We start from the raw sequence: 18,049 nt of genomic DNA on the forward strand, positions 1-18,049 counted from the left end.
GCGCACAACGTAGGCTACGCGCGTGGGTGACTGCAACCCACGTAGTGTCGCAAGATACCCAGCACTCGTGGACTGCAGCCGCCCACTACAGGGCCAGCGGAGCCCTAAGTGTTGAGCTCCGTGTAAAGAGCCACTCTTGCACTGTTAGCACTCCGATTACCGGCACGAAAGCACGTGTCGAGCTTGTTGAGATCAACTGCCCGCTTCCTTTCCTCTTCCGAAGGCAAAGAACGCGATTGTAGGTCCGGCGATCGTTCGAGCATTTTCCAGTTGCGTGCTGCCCTCTGGCGACATCGGTAAAAACTATCACGAGACGTTCGACGACTGGCAGAGCGCGGCGGCTTGAGGCGTGGAACAGGGGAGGATTCATGGGAGATCAGTCTTCAAGGGGGCCAATACCAATCGTAGGCCAACACCACTAGCGTTCAGCCTGGTAGTAAGGCCGAAATCGTTTAGGAGCCTCCGTTTAGATGCATGTAGGCGATACCGATTACGGAAGGGTTGGATCTCGCTGCTTCACTTCGTGTTTCAACCTATTGGAAATTCGCATTCGCAACGAACACCAAATATATATCTATATGTAACCTTGAGCGACTCGGCTAGCACACTTGTGCTTTTGAAAAGTAACCTCACCAGTGAATACACTTTATTGTTAAAAATGAAGAATTATGTACATTAGAGATGGAGATGACTGAGGCACTGTGCAGTTGTCGGGGCATCCGCTTCTTATTCTTGCGTATTCACGGCTGGAATACAAAGACCAAAATTGTCGTAAGTAGAGGAGTAAGAACATTTCCCTGACATTCGGCGAGATCATTATGAAGTGAGCGTAATACCGGTAATAGAAAGCCAATTCAGTACTATGGAAACTACGAGGGTCGTTTGCCCTGAAGTGTGCACAATAAACGCTATTATTACATGGTATGAGGCAAGCTGTATAACGCATGCGATGAAGAATCAATATCTACAGGACCGTGCAGATGAAAGGTTGTAGCATGGCCCATAAGGCATGGCACGGCATAGAAGAACGCATATGGACATCACGCACTGTTTACGAGAAGCCCGTTCTAGGCTGGTATACTGCAGTATACACTCGGCGTGCGTTCCTAACAAGAAAGCGGTGTTTTTCAGTGCAGTTTTCTACCTTCATTGAGGGGTGACTGTAAAGTCAAGCCATCTTCAGCTATATTCATTCATCTGAAATTCCTGTCACGTTAAAACTCTCGACGACTAACTGGAAGACCGCAACGCTACCAAGTGGCAATATAAAATTCCCGAGCTGCAGTTATGCCTTTCTTAGCCGTCCAGGCGGCGCCATTACATTGGTCGGCTGCTGCCATCCACTCCGAATACAGGCGTCTGAATTTGCTTTGAATGACACACAGCTGCACGGCGGTGCATTCTGGAAGGCGATAATAATGATGCCAGCAGGCAGCTCCGGTAAGTGGCAGCTCGGGTGGGAGCTTGCCGCACAAGGAAATTTCTACACGCGTGAAAGCAGTTGCTGTTTACGGATCTTTTTCGTTACTGTCTAAGCAGTACTAGTTCACAATCGAGAAGATGCCTGCGTCTGCCCCTCTGTGCCTCAGAGAGTGATGAAGCCTGTACCCACCAGCCACCTCTCCACAGTGCACCCCTAGCTAGCGGGCTGCCACCAACACAACGCCATTCTCGATCTACCTCCCCACCTCAACCCCGTCCACCTTCAGCTTCCAGGTGCGCCAGCCTTCACCAATCAATCACCTTTCACCTCCACTCTAGTCTCCACAAGCCTCCACCCCAGGAAATCAGGCGAGGTGGTGCGACAAATGTGCGTGCGTGGGATGGGCTGGCTGGGGGGTGGCTTCTAGACATTGAATGTGGGTAGAGAGCAAAGGTAGACGGGTCTTGGATGGAGGCCTTCTTGAGGGCGGAAGCGGGTGTTTCGGGGGGGGGGGGGGGGGGGTGCAGCAACTGGCGAGTGTCGTGGTTTATTTGGTGGTGGGTGGGCGATTCTGGAAGGTGGAGATGGGTGGAGGACAAAGGTTGGTGGGTAGTAGATGCAGGCTTACTAGAGGTTACAGGGTGGCGGCATCACTCAAGATCAAACAGACAGATTTTGAGAAAGTGACAGTAGTAACGATAACGCAATTAAAGCAAAGGCGAAATCAAATTCAAAGACGCAAAACAAAGCCAGCTGCCCTCCAGAAACATCACACACCAGCCGCCTCCCCATCCCATAGCTAGGAAGCTGCCCACCCACTCCACCCCCCAGAAAAATTCTGTCGCACGTGTGAAGCCTCGGCTTAAAGTAGAAGCATCAAAGAAATCATCGAGGGTGATTCTGACTGCTTTGGAAAAATTGTCACATAAGAGGTCTGGTCTTCCCTAAATTTTTTTTCCCTGTTATTCACTCCCAAGTTGTGGAGAGCGGCCCACACACGAGCGCGGCCTTTAGTCGAGTGTACGGCGTAACAATTATTCCCTTCATTCTGTTTCATTTTTATCTAAAGCGGAATTCACTAAGTGATCACAAAGAGAACACGAACATGGTGGCGTCTAGAGCCAATGACGAAAAGGGAAAGAAAAGCAATAGAATCGTCTCATTACCCAAAACATAGAATTGTACGTACCATGAGAACGCATTTTCGGCACGGACACGAGCAGCACCAGTCCGAGGAGTAGCACGGCAGTGATGATGGCGTACCCGACCACCTCCTGCACGGTGGGACACTTGTACGAGAGGGGGTCGCTCCACTGCAGCTTGCGTTCCTGCCTGCGCTGCTCCAGTACGTAATTCGTGTGCGCCGGCTCGCCGGGCGACATCGGGCCTCCCTTGGGCTTGGAGGGTGCCTTGTCGTGCTTGTCACTCGCACCCTTTTTCGACTTCTTCTCCTTCCCGGCGTCTTCCTTCTTGCCGCCCTTAGCATCAGAGGACTTGCCACCTTTGTCAATGGAGCCTTTCTTGCTTTCCTTCTCGGCCTTGCCTTTGTCCACGCTTGGTGGCGACATGATGTCGAACGGGGTCCCGGCGCCAGACGCGCTCGCTTTGTCCTGCGGCTTAGACGGCCCCGCCAGTGCTTCCGGTAGTTTCACCTCCGACGTCTTCAGCGCTGGCTTCAACGTTGGAGTTCCCGGTAGGGAACCCTTCTTTCCTCCCTGGGGCGAGCTTGGAGCGACCGGAGCCCCGCTTGGGCCTCCGCTTTGGTTGAGTGCGGGTATATTGCGAAGTTCGTCGTTGCGAAAGAAGATTTCCGCCATTTTGAGGGCGGTGGACTCTGGGCCCTCCGAGTCACCGCCTCTTGGCGCTCCTCCTGGAAACGTAGTCGCTGCCCTGCCGCGTTCGTCCATCTCTTCGTAGAAGTCATGTCTGAGGGACTCTTCGGTCCTGAACGCGCGTGGCGCGATAGGGGGCGCTGGTGGAGGCGCTGGAGGTGGAGGAGGTGGTGGTGGTGGGGCGGGTGCCTTCAGTGTATCCGACGGTGGTTTTGCTAGTGGAGGGGGAGCTACCTTGTCAATCTTTTCTTTGTTTCCTTCAAATGTTACTTCGCTCTTCTTTTTCTCCGGGGTGACGGAGCGCTCGAGCGACAGTGATGAACTTCTTCGACTTCTCCGTCGGGGTTGCTCCACCAGCCTCATGGTGAACGAAGGTTGCTGCTCAGCGACTTCCTTCGACCTCGTAGATGGACTGTGTTTCTCCAGCTGTCCTTTCTTGGAGTGAACTGAAGCTCGTGAAGACGAAGAGTGTTCGCGGCCTTGCGTGATGCGTATGGACCAGTCAGGATTCTCGTGAAATCCAGACGTGGGTGGACCACCGGCGCCCGGGATCACTGCTTGTGTCGATCCCATGGCCATCCCTTGCTGTCCGTAAAATTGCTGAACGCCTGCGGGTGGAACGGGTGGCGTGGGTTTTTTCGCCGGCGACTGCGAGCCCATGTGTGCGGGTGACCCTTGCCTGGAACTTTTAGGGCCGTACAAGTACTGAACGGACCAGTCCTTCTCTCCTTCAGAGACTCTTACTGATTGTAACGAGGGCGGCTGCTGGGAAAGCGGTGACAAAGGCGGTTGGAAAGCTGGTTGTAAAGGCGGCAGGGAGGGAGTCATGACTGGAGGTGTTCTCTCCCGCGACCCGCGGCCTCCAGACGAGTGGCGGAGGACCCAATCAGGCGAGTAGGGAGCACCTGGAGGTCCGTAGGGCTGAGGGAACTGCATTGGTGCTCTAACAGCTTCCATAGGTGGCTGTGGTAGCTTCGGTGGCGAGCGTGAGATGGAGTCGGAGTGAGACGGCGAGTGCGAGTATCGAATGACCCACCGCGGGCCGCCTTCCTCTTCAAAGTACAGCTCCTGGGGAATGGGCGGTTTTCCAGCTGCGTATTGCGGCCCGGGAAAAGAAACTTGCTCCTGTGATCGACCAGCCATGTATTGAGGTCCAGACGAAGCAAGCTTCTCTTGCGATCGCTGCCTTTTCTGACCCTTCTCAGAAAGGCTGCTTTGGTTGCGTTTGAGCGCACGCTCCTTTTCGGCCATCCAGCGCTCGAAGCTGCTGCCACGCCGTGCGCTGCTGCTTCTGCGGCCTCCAGAACCTCTGCGCTCTTCGTCCTGCTTGTCTCCGCTTCGAGAGGAAAACCAGTTGAGGATATTCGAGAGGATGCTGCCCCCAGCAGCAGGCTTTGCAGTTGTCTCCTTGACTTCGCTTCGTTCGGTGACATCCTCGGAGCTGCGCTCGCGCCGTTTGAACTTCGGCGGCGGCGGTGGTGGTGGACTGTACATTGGCGACGAAGGTGCCTCTGGTGACGGGGTAAACATGGGTGGCGGAGGCATCATTGGCGGTGGGGGCATCATGGGTGGCGGTAGGGGCATCATAGGTGGCGGGGCCGGTTGTGGTGGATAGTACATTGGCAACGATGGTTCCATTGGTGGCGGGGGAAACACCGATGGCGGAGGCATCACCGGCGGTGAAGCGCGTGATAGTCTCCTCTTAGGCGATGACTTTGGAGATGCTGACCTCCCTTCTGTCTCGAACCTGCAGACATCGCATACCGAATCGCAGCAGCTCTTGCGCCTCTTTTGTTTTTTGCCTTCCGTTTTGGGGGGAGGCGATGGCTGCGGCGACCCCCCGAAAAGATTGCACACAGACTGCCAGCACGAAGACGGTGGCGCATCGCTCGCGCTCTCGAGAGATTTCTTCTTGGTGGGCCTGGGCGATTCGCCACCAGAAAAATCCTGGGCAGATCGAGCTCGCCTGTCCGCGGCCGATGAAGCAGCCACAGACGATGTCGCAGTGTCGTAGGAAGTTGAGCGGTGCATCTCTGTGCGGGACCAACGCCTCTGCGTTCTCTTGGCTCCTGGAAAGCCGACGACCCTTATCTTCGCCACGAGATCGTTGTCTGAGCCTGCGACTGACTCTGAGCTGTAAGCAATGTCCGGCGAAGGCGCACTGTTCGCCGTCGACTGTTCTCGGCACCTTCGCTCGTCTCGGGCAGGAGTCGACTTCCCACTACGGGTGGGACTACCCTTAGGGTTAGGTGGTGGTCGGTGCTTAGGCGATCCATGCTGACTCGAATCACGACTCTTCGTAGCTGGTCGAGGTGAAGGTTCGTCCCGACTCTGTTTAGGCTTGCTGTTGTTGGCGTCCTTCCTATCCGGACTTCCGCGCGGACTAGACCGGGCATTCTCTTTTTTTCTGCGTGTCGCCCATGTGAAGCCGGCACCGGACGTAGCGGACTCGTTGCTGGACACTGCCTGAGCTGTTCGAGGCGAGTGATCGTCGCGGCTGTGCTTCTTTTTACTGTTGTTGTTCCCCTTTTTCCGGTCTGGACTTCCTCGCGGACTGGACTGGGCGCTCGATCTATTGGACCTCTTTATTTTACGAGTTGCCCACGTGAAGCCGAGACCGGACGCAGCAGTCTCACTGCTGGACACTCCCGGAATGGCAATCTTCTCGCTTTTCTCGGATAACCTTTCTCTCGACGTGCTGCAGCTGGCATATTCTTCTGTCTGTGAGTCCATAGAGCGAAAAGACGGTTTCCTCTGCGGCCGCGGCACCTTGAGCTGTACGCCTTTCCTGCTCTTGCTCGTTCGTGACCATGAGAACCAACTCGGTGAGCCGGTATCAGAAACACTAAGGCTAAAGCTTTCCTCTACACTTACACCGTCCATCTCGAGCTGCTTCTTATCCTTTTTGGACTTGTCTTGGCGTTTAGGACTGCCACGCGAGTTGTCCTCGGTACTCTTTTTTCCCTTACGCTTCTTTTCCTCCTTCTTCTGATTCTCTTTCCATCGCGCGTCTTGCTCTTTAATGGTCTTCTCAATTTCCACCATTTGCTCCTGGACCCGTTTTTCCAGCTTCGCCACAGGATCCTCCTCGGTGTCTGACGTGGGCGCACCACGACCCTGTGCGCTCCAGGGTGCAACAGTTTGGACCCCTCTGGTTTCAGGTGGTGACGTGGTCGTGGCATTTATGGGCATGAGAACAGGGTTGAGTTCGTTTTCCGAGTTCATCATGTACCCCACCGTGAAGGTATTCCCTATGGCTGGCGGTGGCAGCGGAGAACGAGCGCGTCTGTGAGCCTTCTCGTGGTGACAACAGTGGGGACTTCGCTTCTTGTGCCGCTCTTCTGAAGTCTCCTCTTCCTGGTTGAAGATGCCCTTGAAGCAGGATGACAGCGGACATGCAGCGGCACGCTCTGAAGAAGAGCTCTTTGCTGTCTTTGGCGCTGGTGGGGCTGGAGCGGGGCTCTGCATCTGTGTCTGCCCATAGTAACCTATCTGAGCCATGGGAGCTTGCATCTGAGCCATTGGACCTTGCATCTGTACCGGTCCTCCTGCCATAGGAGTGGGCAGTCCGTTGTTTAGGTTAGCCATGTACGGAGGACACACAAAGTTTTGATTAACGTATCCCGAGAATGGCTGGCTTCCTGAATGCGGTAACAAGGGCGACTGTTCTTCGAAGCTTGGCTGGCGTGGCAGTCTTTCAGACGTGCACGGTTGTTCAGTCTGGGTTGCCGCGCGCGTGATGTTAACGTGTCTCCGTTCACTATTGCTGTCATCTATGTCCACGTGCGTTTTTACTCTCGGTATTATGATCTTGGGGAACTGTGACTGCGTCGTCGAAGGCGAGGAGCACCGCACGCATTCGCCGCGTTCTTCTGTCTGCACTGTCTTAGCCGACGTCATCCTCTTTCTCTCTGCCAGCGACGGCTGCTTCCTGGTAGTGGCCGAAGAGCGCACGATGACCGGGCTCGGTTCTTCGTCGGCGTTCTCGTGACTCTCGAAGGTGCTCAAGCTCTCAACTCGAATGAGCCTCTTCCTCCTCTGCTGCCGGTACCCGTTCTCTGGTGTCCAGGGACCTCTAGCCTCGCTCGCTAGAGAAGGGTACATTGGCATGGTGCCCACGAAGGCGGGTGGGAGCGGCTCGAACGCGGGATTTTCGTAGCAGCCTGCGTGCCAAGAGTTGGTCATGTTAGGAGGGCACGTGTTGTTCCAGTATTGGCCCGTCGCAGTCATCGGAAATTGAGTCTGCCGTAGCGCTTGAGTCGTTGTCCTTGGGGGTGACAGGCTTCGCCTGAGACGTAGCATTCTTCGAGGACCGTAGGCTTGAGTAAACCTTATATCCTGTTGCGCTGATATCGTGCCTCTCGGTTCCGTAGGGAATTCACCCTGCTGCCAGGGTCCACTTCTCAAACGGCGGCCCTTTCTCGTTATGCCGGCTGTGGAAGGCCTAAGTCGGCCATACTGCGACCGTACACGCATGAACTCGGGGGAATTGCGGCGCACTACCATCTTTCTAGGAGCCATGGGTCCACCGGTCGCAACGAAGGCCTCGACATTCCGCATCCTGACGTCACGAACGCGGGCTCTTGGCGCAGGGAGTCTGAAAGGAGCCGCAAAACCTCCAAGACCTCTTATACCGTATGTTTCTTGTTGGTATACTGGAGGCTCCCGATAGCTGCTATAAGGAAGCCAGTCTTGAGCATCGCCCTGTATCTGGTAGTCAAATTTATCACTGTAGGGTGGCTTCACGAGTTTGCTTGCGCTTTCATTGCGAAGTGCTGTGACAGAAGCAGGTGGTATTAACGCTGGTTCCTGATTTTGGAAAAGCAAATGGTTCTCGTTGTCCATAACCACTTGGGTGCTCTTAAGCGGCGAATTGTCTTGCCCACCGAAAAGAGCCGTAGCACCCCACTCTGGTGTTAGAGGGTCATGCACCGATTCGAAAGGATGGGCGGTGTTTCCGGGCATTGCGCTGGCTTCCTGATTACTCAAGCTGTCGGGACTTGTAAGATCGGTTGCTGTCGCCGGCTCCTCACAATACTGTAGCTCTTGGTTGATCTGAAGGCCGTCCGGCTCGGAGGTAATACTGGATGACGTGCTAACAGTTACCAACCTTCCCTCTGGAAATGTGGGCAATTGCGATTGTGCCTCTATGGAATTGTACGGAGTCTCGTAGGCCGTTTCGAAATCCATCATGGACCGGGCAGAAGGAAATGTAGTGGTACTGTTCGCCCGATGACTTTGAACATCCAAGGCAGGGCCTGATCCCCACTGCTGCGCTGTTTCCTCTGCAAAGCGGACTGCGCATGCCCGATTTGGTGGCCCGAATGAGGCTTCAGTTGAGCGCTGTTCATCTGAAAGCCTTTCTACGCACAAGTCTTCTATCTGCTGTCCAGGGTTCGAACTATTGTACGTAGCAGGATTGGAGTTGTGGAATGAGTTTAATAAGCTGACGTCTTCAAACGGAACGGCTGGGCCGAACAGCTCTCTCGCAGAAGTGACCTTAAAAGTCTGTGAGGAACCTGCTCTCGCCAAGAAGTTTTCCGCGATCATGTCAGGGGCGCTCTCTTCGCGAATAACGGAAAGTACCGGCCGCACCGCAGTTAACGGCGTCGAACTTCCAGAAGGCGGTCGGCAAGCTTCAGATTCCGCGTAGCCGCCGTAACCGTGCGAGCTTTGAAGCCTTTCTCTAGAAACACTGGCCTTAAACTTCTCGGGCCAGCTTCTCTCTAGGTCACCGCTTTCCGCGGAAATCTCCAAGCTGCTTTCCTCCTCTCCATTAGCTGTCAACATGCGACCTCTGAGGGAATGATGAGAAAACACTCCTGTAGCTCTTCCAGCGCCAGATGAAGCGCGACTGACATCCTTAAGCGGAAGAAACTCATCGCGCTCTCTTTCGGCCAGGGCTATCGCCGTCGCGGAAAACCCACGCTGGGTGTCTCTGTTTGACCATTCCCGGTACATTGGCATACCGCGTTCTTGAACGCTTTCTCTGGATTCAGGTAAGTTTTGCACGTCCTTATCAGTAAGCCCAATGGTTGTCGCTGAGAAACCAAACTCTGTTATCTCGTTCCGACGCGATTTTCGGGCACCAATAGCGCGCGCGCTCTTTCCAGAAGACAGGCTGAACTCGGATTTGTTGCTTTTAGAACGGTATATATCTTCTGGGCGCTTGTTGAGGGACTGGCTAGAGGCAATAGCCAGGCGATCCTTGTCCGTGAGGCCTATGGTCGTCGCTGAGAAACCAAACTCTGTTCTCGCGTTCCCATGTGATTCCTTGGCACCAATTGCACGGAGACTTTTCTTAGAGGACAAACCCAACTCTGATTTGTTACTTTTGGAACGGCTCATATCTTTTGGTCGCTTGTTCAGGGACTGATTCGAGGCGACAGCGATGCGACCTTTGTCTGTGAGACCAACGGTCGTCGCAGAAAACCCGAACTCGGAGATATGGTTTGTGTGGGGTAGGTGAACGCGTGAACCGGACATTCCGGGCCCGCGTACAGGCGGCAGGGTTTCACACTCTTTCTCGGTGAGACCGAAAGTGGTCGCAGAAAAGACAAACTCCTCCCTGAGGCCCGACCGGGCGCTAGTCCTTGATATCCTGCCCAGTCTCTCCGATGACGTCACGTACGGAGCCACTTCAGCCGCTGCAGATGTGTACGACGTAGCCGGGTGTACATACTGGGCTTCATAACCTCTGGCGATGCTATGAACCGACAATGTACGCAGTATAGTTTCCGAATCTTCGTATTCTTGGAGAGGCAAGAACGGCCCGCCGACCTGGCTGTCAATAAAGCCAGATGGATTGAGATCTTCAGGACGGCTGGCAATAGACTTCCCTTCTTCGTTGCGCAAGGTCGCTGCGACCTTGGTGATGGTTCCTAAGCTAGGCGCGCTCGCTAATGGAACTGCAGCGGCTCGGAATGTCTCCCGGCCAGGAGTGTGTCCAGTGTCTAATTTTTGTTTGACTTCGGTCTGTAAAGGCTGTTGTTTACTATCCGCTGGATTCGCGGTAACTTTCTCACCTTCCGTGTTTGCAAGCTTTGTGTCGGCTTCCACAGATGTCGCAGAGGGCGCAGCCGCTCCATTGTTTGGATCCGTCGCAGCTTGTGTCATGACAACCGACTGAGAGGATGTCGGCTTGTGCGGAGGATAGTTGGCGTCCCAGTCCGGAGGTTGCGGCATGACGTGAACGTGGTGCACGTTGCCGACGGCGGCCATCTGGAAGCCGTGAACCAGGTCCGCCTTGCTCGTCTTGGGGGTAATGATCTGCCCTTCCAGGTGTATGCTGCCGCGGGTCTTGGCCTGAGTGACGCCAATGGCGAATTGTTCTTGACCCTCCGATGACTTGTTGGCCGACGCCGACACCCGAATAGGCAAGTCACCGGCCGACTCTTTTGGCCGTAACACGACGAAGGAAGCGCCCGACTCTTCTGCCAGTGTTTTCGTGCTTGACGGGTCAGGGTTGGCAGTAGGTGCCGGAGTAGAAGGAGCGAGCATGTTGATCCTGGCGCGCGCCGCCTTGAGCGGCACAGCCTCCTTCACTATGTCTTCTTCGCTCTTGGCAGTCCTTGCTTCTGGGGCATCGTTCGCTTCTCGTCCTTGCACAGCTTCACCTTCGGCACGATTCACTGCGCCGTGGTCCAGCTCGTCTGCGCCGGGCCTTCCTGCTTGTTTGGTCTGTTGTCTCGCTTCGTCTTCCTTCGGTTTACTCGACTCCCACTGAACACGGACGCCTCCGGCAGAACCTTCTTCCACAACCTGGCGCATCTCAAACGACCACTGGCCAGACACTCCCGGACGGACGGACTCGTACTTGTGAACCAGCTTACGCTCAATGTCTCTGGCAACTTCCACTTGGATCGTGGTCGAGCTAGCACCGTGGACGAAGACCTGCTTGGCGACTGGTCTGTCTCGGTCAGCCTGTGTTGATGCAGAAAAAGAGCGGAATTGCGGAGGCGGTGAGCAGGGTCTGTAAAAATCGTAGGTGTACAAAATTTGGTTGGTCGATAGAGATTAACACCTTCGTGTCGAAATAGAAGTGGCACAAAAGCCACTAATGATTTGCTTAAATACCCTTTGGTAATTTTCACCCGGGTATATCGGCAAGTCTCATTATAGGCCCGCTGTTTAGGCTTAGCAATCTTAGCGTTTTCTTTACTCGTATCTGCGCCGCACTGCCGTTACTTCCCCCTTCAGCTTTGTGCATTGAGTTCCATATGTCCCAAACCACGATCCATAGTGAACGCTTTAAGTTCGCCAGTTAGTAATAAACGCTGAATTGGTGACATAAAAGGAAAGAAAGGAGATCAGTCACGTGAGCAAGCGCCATCTGGCGGCTGCAGGCAATGACAGCGGCTGCTAGTCCACCGCGTCAGCAAATCGAAATTCTCCAAGAAGGCTTTCAGAAAAACGACAGAAACTCAGACTTTATGTTAGATCAATGCACGTAACTGCGAGCAGGGCAGTGTGCGCGCAGTGCCTTAGCATGATGCAGAGTGCGGTCTCCAAAGAGATTAAAAAAAGGCGTCTCCAATATACAGCTTTTTGTGTGTTTTGTCCCTGATAGCACAAAGGCTGCTAACGCAATCCTGTAAATTATCATGCTGTTCAGGCCAGCGTGGCTGATGGCACTATAGTTAGTAATTGGCACAGAAGAACACAACACACCGCAACTTTATGACAAGAACAAGGAAAGACCGACACCACAGCGCTGACGTCAACTGGTACTTTATTTCAGGAACGAACAGCATGTCAGTCTTTTCTTGTCCTGGTCAAAAAGATTTGGTGTGCTATGGTCTTCGCTGAGGTGTTCAGGGCAAGACGACTAAACTTCGCTTAGGTACATTGTTCACTTATAATAAAACGGAATCGTGATTTACTGGTCACTTTTCAGTTTGAAATAAGCAGAACGAGAAGGTATTGTTTCTGCATAAATGTCGCTGATATATCCTCTAATTTTGCGTACTGTCCTCTTTGGTTTGGTTTGATTTGGTTTATGTGGTTTAACGCTCCAAAGCGACTCAGGCTATGAGCGACGCCGTAGTGAAAGGCTCCGGAAATTTCGACCACTGGGAATCTTTAACATGCTCTGAAATCGCGCAGTTCACGGGCCTCTAGCATTTCGCCTCCATTGATATCCGACCACCACAGCCGGGATCGAACCCGCGTCTTTCGGGTCAGCAGCCGACCACCATAACCACTGAGCCACCGGGACAGCTCTACTGCCCTGTGGCATGAAACGAGGATGTTAACTATAGGGAGTACGTCAGCACAGTATTTCTCCAGTACTCTTCTCAATGCGCGCCTTCAGGTTCCCTACTTGGTACGTACGTTCTCCCTGGAGAAGCGCGCTACAACGGGACCCAGGTTCCGTGCATGCTGAGTCTGTTGCCATGCGCCAGCTCCGACCTGACGCTGCCGCATCTCTTCCCTCCATTCCGAGGAAAGTGCGAGGGTGACCTTCCTTTCTCGGTGTTCTGTTGCTGCAGCGGGCCTTGGCTGCTCGTCGGAAACCTCGATGACCTGCGTCGCCACGATGTGCTGGCCTCCGACGTCGTCGCAAACCATCTGCTGGCCCATGGACAGGCACGCGTTCGAAGGCGCTTCCCTCATGAGCGCCATCTGGTCCAGCTGCCACGCCTACACGGAAAGCAAGTAGCGCGCAACAAAGAAAGATATATTAGAACGCATGGTAGCTTGACAAGTTACGTCTGTGGCAGTGCAATGTGATATAGAGCGAGAATTTTTTTTTTTTGGCACTCGGTCAACTTCTTTTTGTGATTTCCAAGCTCGGAGTGCACTTTCCTTGACTCACAGATTCCTGAGAAAACAGGGCAAGGGAGTGGATTGATTCACTACAAAGTTGTGGAGGCCCCTCAAAGAAGTCCCCGCAACCAGTGGTGTCCTCCTATATACTGTCTTGGGTAACGTTTAATCGATTGCCTCGCCCACTGCTAACGCGGCATCAAGTGGCATCGAAGAAGATGCAAAGTGGATGACCGCGACCTCGCGACAGAATGTGGGCGCCAATGGTGAGAGGGCCTCCCTTCCCTTGAGGGCAATTTTCCTCTTAGTCCTCTAATTGTATCCAGCTTTGACGAGGAGCTATTTTTCTTTCCCCCATGATGCCCGCGTCCTAATCAGCCCGGTGTGCGTGAAGCACTGGTCTTTTCCAAGCACAAGCCAGCCAGCTTGTCAACACTTAGTAAGGGTCTCGGACGGTCCCCGGACACCGCCAGCCCTACGTTACGGTTCCCGATAACGGCAGCGCTCTCACCCTGTCCGGGACTCGCGATGGGTCAGCTGCCGATGGCACGGTTCTGTGGGTAGCCACAAGGCCCGTTCTTCCTGCCCCGCTCACACCCTCGAGGCTCAGCGAACGCTGCTGCGACGCCGCTGAGAACCGTGGCTGGCTGTTCCTGCCGCCCGGCACTGCAAAGGGGCACGCAGACACGTCCGCGGTTCACGGCAGCCGTCGCTGAAGCGTACGCTCCTCTCGCTGCCTCCAGGAGACGAGGCAACGTCTGCCATACGCTCACCTTTTAGAGCGTCTCTATCAACTGTGTGACGCCTGTTCCTCCCGCTCTTATCTGATGGCGCCACCGTACGCCCGCGTTCTTGGCAAGACTGCGCGGAAACGCCTCAGCAGCAGACCTTCCTCTGGGACAACGTGTACAGCTTTATGGGCGGCTGCGGCTTCGTTTGCCTGACAACTTGCCAATCGCTACCGAGTTGAACAGATTAGAGCCTTAGTCTGATGGGCTCATGGGAACCCTCCACCGTGGAGTAGATAGTAAATACTCTTGGCATCAACCCGAGCAAAAACATAGTGCTGCATAGAAGAGCGCAGAAAAGGCGCAGTTGAATAAACATTCGTCCTGGTCCGGGAATCAAACCTGGGGCGGCCGCCCGTCTGCGGACGTCGCTCTATCAACTAAGCTAATCAAGAGGACTAGCAGATTTCAAGGCAAGATCCAGTTGATCAGCAAGTCGAAGTGGGAACGGTGTTAGACCGATGCTTGAACGGCAGTTTCTATCAAAGCCGTATATCTTTCCTTCATATTCATTATCGCTGCGTTTCGATGGATGCTAAAGGATATACTTATTCCCGCCCTGTGACACCGGGATCGACAACTATGATAATCAGGTGTGTGTAGCGCGAAAAGACGCAACGCGAGTCACGTCTTTTCTTATCGAACACCTGGCGTGTGCTGCATGTATGCCGCAAATGGAACCCGTTGCCATCCCTTAGCTTCCTCCTCCGTTATCAAGATATTTCCACGGACCAACGCTCTACGGCTTCACACAGAAGCGGAGGCGTGTTACGGATTGATCCCTCGAATGTGCCGGAAGGTGTGTGCGTGTGTGTGTGGCAAGAGGCCATCAGTTCTGTGAGTGCAGGTGAATAGAGTGAAGGAACTCGCATTCGACTGGGCTCCCAGCAGAGCAGCGTCGTCAACCGCAGCGTAGCTGGGCTGGACAGGGTTCTGCGCGTCCGCCATCAGCGCCAGCTCCTCGTCCAGCCGCGCCGCAAGCAAGCTCCGCGAGTTGTTCACAGGTCCAACGCTGAGTGACACCCGTCTGAATACGCTCAGCTCACTGCTGCCATCCCCGTCGACCTCGCCGCCTGCAGCAGTGTATCATCGAGCTTTGCACAACGCGCAACGGTCTGTGCTCTCCATGACAAATATACACACTTTTGTCGCGACCTTTCCGTAGTTAGCCTAATCCTCCTCCAACAATGAGAAAAATTGGCAGCGGCTTAGCTTGGCTATGCCAGGATATACGTAGCGAAAGCATGCGACACAGCTGGCGAGCGCAACGACGAGGCGCGCGGTGTGACGTCATACCAAACGGCGGCGGCTCCGCGGCGAGGCGCGCGGTGTGACGTCATGCCAGATGGCGCGGCGAGCGCGCGGCGTCCGCCAGCTGCGGCGGTTGCTAGGCAACGATACATGGTCGGTGTTTGTGCCTCCTCGGAGCACCGCCACAGCGAAATTTCGTGGCCAATATATATAGCTTTCGCTACAATATCTTTGTGTAGCACGTGAGCCATGCTTCAGATGACACTGATAACGCGTTATTTGAAGTGTAGCTAGCGGCGCGTTGACATACAGAGTGAATCACTGGCTCAAGAGGTGTCAAGGCGAACTCGGAGGCCTGCCAACTCACTCGCACACCTGTTTCTTGGTGTGAGCTAGGTCTACGGGTAACCAGTAAAAAGGAAGGACCTTTTTTCTTTTTTCACCTTATGCTACTCGTTACGGGGCTTCGCTACTTCTATGCACCTCAAGAATACTTCGCCTAGGATTTTTCCCCCCACAATTTCTCGCCGTCAGCGGCCACCGGCGGAAAGTGGCGCCACCTTGCGGTGGTAACACTTTGACGCAATCTCACATTCTAACGCGACCAGGTAAACCTTTGAATGGTACATTGTTGAGGGTTAATCCGCGAGTTCTAGCTGAGGGCGAAGCTATCCCTGAGCGTATACTCAGCCGAGACATTAACGCGCTCCTTTGAGAGTAAAAATAACAATAGTGCCAACAGTCTGCTGTACAATGACCGCAACTCTCGTTCTGTGCGGCCAGGACTGACGCGTAATCATCTTGAAGCGCCATAAATGCATGAAAGCAGAAAACAGGTTGTGGGCTATGACTACGAACCATGCACAATTATACAGATGAGACTAAAGATATCAAAGCGTGCAGACTTTCTAGCGAGCGTTTTAATACAGCCTGAAGGTAGCAAACTGTAACAAGTGGGAAGCAGAAAAATACAACGGAAGTGAGTGCAATGCAAAAAAAAAATCTGCATAAAATTAGGCAATTAAGGAAAGGCCCTAAATAATCCGTCCCCCAGGCGCATACAAAGCTGCTATACTGGCAATGGAGGAAGCGGAAGTTTAAAAGGAGGATACACAATACCACGTTTGTACATAAAGAAGACGAGAGTATAAATAAGAAAGATGGCTGACAGGTTAACAAGGATACGCACCGATACCACGTTTACGAGCTCAATAGCACGCTGTCACACAAAGCCAGTCGTTCAAGTAATTGACAAAACTTAACTGAGCGCGTTGAAGAGTCTGCATCTGGCACACAACACAACACAAACGAGAAGGACGATTACAATTGCCCACACTTCGTTTTGCTGCCATCATACTTGTCGTGTGAGTAACGCTGGGTGCCAAGACACAACTTTTGTAAAACTTTTGCACTATTCAAAACCAAGTGATGCGAGTGACTAAGAGCGTCACAATCTAAACAGAATGGAGGAATAAGGGAGTAAGCTGTCTTCTAGCGCACACCCTTCTATAAACAGAGGGCGCTAGAGGACAGCTTTACTCCCATATAGGCGTATTCTTGTTTATAGCGCAGGTGGCAGAAGTGAGAGGAACCTTTAATGTGATAAAAGGAGCACAGACTGGCCGCAAAAATGCCTTTCTGGTTGTTTTGCAGAGACACCCTGAAGTGTTCTCACGGCAGGAAACCGAGAACGAGAGATGCCACGCGAAAACACTGACGGCGGGTTCATGAAGGTCATCTCAACGCCACTCTCGCACGTACAGTGAGGACAGGGGAAATAGCGTCTGCATCTCGTTACGCCAACCCTCACTGCAACAAGAGAACATGCCGGTGGCCTCTGCTCGCCTTCCGTGTCCACTCACGCGGATCCTCGGCGCCCTCGGCCATGGTGCTTCGTCGGGCTACGCACAGCGCGCACCACAGCCAGGGGTGCCGGCCGGCGGCGTCGGTGCTGTTGCTACATCGGGCAACGACGCCGGCGCGCCCAGCTTCGTCGTCTTCTGGCCAGGGACGAAATGATTGCAGGAACACGTGGTGCAGAGTTTTGGTAGCGTCATGATGATGATGATGATGTCCTCAGGCTGAATGGCACATACCCACGTCATCGCAGCGGTGCGCCTAACTTCGTCTTTGTCAACCATCGTCGGCGCTGGGCACCCAGCCTCGGCCGCGCGAGCACACAAGCATCATCATCATCAGCCTGACTACGCACATTGCAGGGCAAAGGCCCGTGTCTCTCCAATTAACTCTGTCCTTTGGCAGTTGCGGCTACCGTATCCCCGAAAACTTCTAAATCCCCTCCTCCCACCTAACTTTCTGCCGCCCCCTGCTATACGCTTGCCTTCTCTTGGAATCCACTCCGTTACCATTGAGGGCCAGCGGTTATCTTGCCTTCGCATTACATGCCATGCCCCAAGCCCATTCTTCCTCTTGATTTCGACTATAGGATGTCATTAACCCGCGTTTGCTCCCTCACCCACTCTGCCCACTTCCGGTCGCTTAACGTTACACCTATCATTTTTCTTTCCATAGCTCGCTGCGTTGTCCTTAGCTTAAACTGAGCGCACAGGCGTCGGTCATCAATGAAGCATCTCTAGGGTCTTTATTTTACCGTCATTCAGTTATTCTCTATATCTACCTCCTTATTGCTGTGCGCATGAGGATACAGTTTTCATGCAGATTGTATATAAGCGTTGCTCTCCGCACTTTTCTTTAAAAAGAGGACCTCAGATATAGCAATGTGTCCGGTGCTGAGTTGACAGGCATAGAGACGATAATCAGTACCAGACAGACTGGCCAATTTGACAGAGCTCAGGTTGACCGCGGGGAGCGGAGCTGCTGCTGCTGATTAACAACCAAGAGCGCCTGGCAACACTAAAAGCCATCGTGACACATCAATCATCGATTAACGAATAAAACATTTCGCTGCTGTTTGCGCAAGAAACCCAAGGCTTTCTAGGGTAACGAAACTGCGAGCCCACCAAACT

The 18,049-nt window shown here is 53.6% G+C and overlaps 1 protein-coding gene across 1 annotated transcript; it reads right to left on the reverse strand.

The window, feature by feature from the left end:
• Positions 1–694: 694 nt before the first annotated feature.
• LOC149331416 (uncharacterized) lies at positions 695–16,949 on the reverse strand. The gene is made up of 7 exons (XM_089557343.1): positions 16,925–16,949; positions 14,678–14,884; positions 13,535–13,689; positions 12,589–12,897; positions 10,281–11,178; positions 2,613–7,418; positions 695–746 (listed from the first exon to the last, which is right to left on the reverse strand). The coding sequence occupies exons 1-7, from the start codon at positions 16,947–16,949 to the stop codon at positions 727–729; spliced, it is 6,420 nt and encodes a 2,139-aa protein (XP_089413469.1). The 3' UTR covers positions 695–726.
• Between the last annotated feature and the right edge of the window lie 1,100 nt (positions 16,950–18,049).

The sequence above is a fragment of the Amblyomma mixtum genome, chromosome 8, assembly GCF_055824585.1.
Source record: "Amblyomma mixtum isolate Tamu chromosome 8, ASM5582458v1, whole genome shotgun sequence".
Taxonomy (NCBI): Eukaryota; Metazoa; Arthropoda; class Arachnida; order Ixodida; family Ixodidae; genus Amblyomma; species Amblyomma mixtum.

Coding starts and splice junctions, on each gene's coding strand:
- LOC149331416 (XM_089557343.1), bottom strand. CDS start 16,949: ATGGCCGAGGGCGCCGAGGATCCGC. Junction 13,690..14,677: donor GGGAGCCCAGTCGAATGCGA/GTTCCTTCACTC, acceptor GCCCCTTTGCAG/TGCCGGGCGGCAGGAACAGC. Junction 11,179..12,588: donor CGCGCTTCTCCAGGGAGAAC/GTACGTACCAAG, acceptor GCATCAACACAG/GCTGACCGAGACAGACCAGT.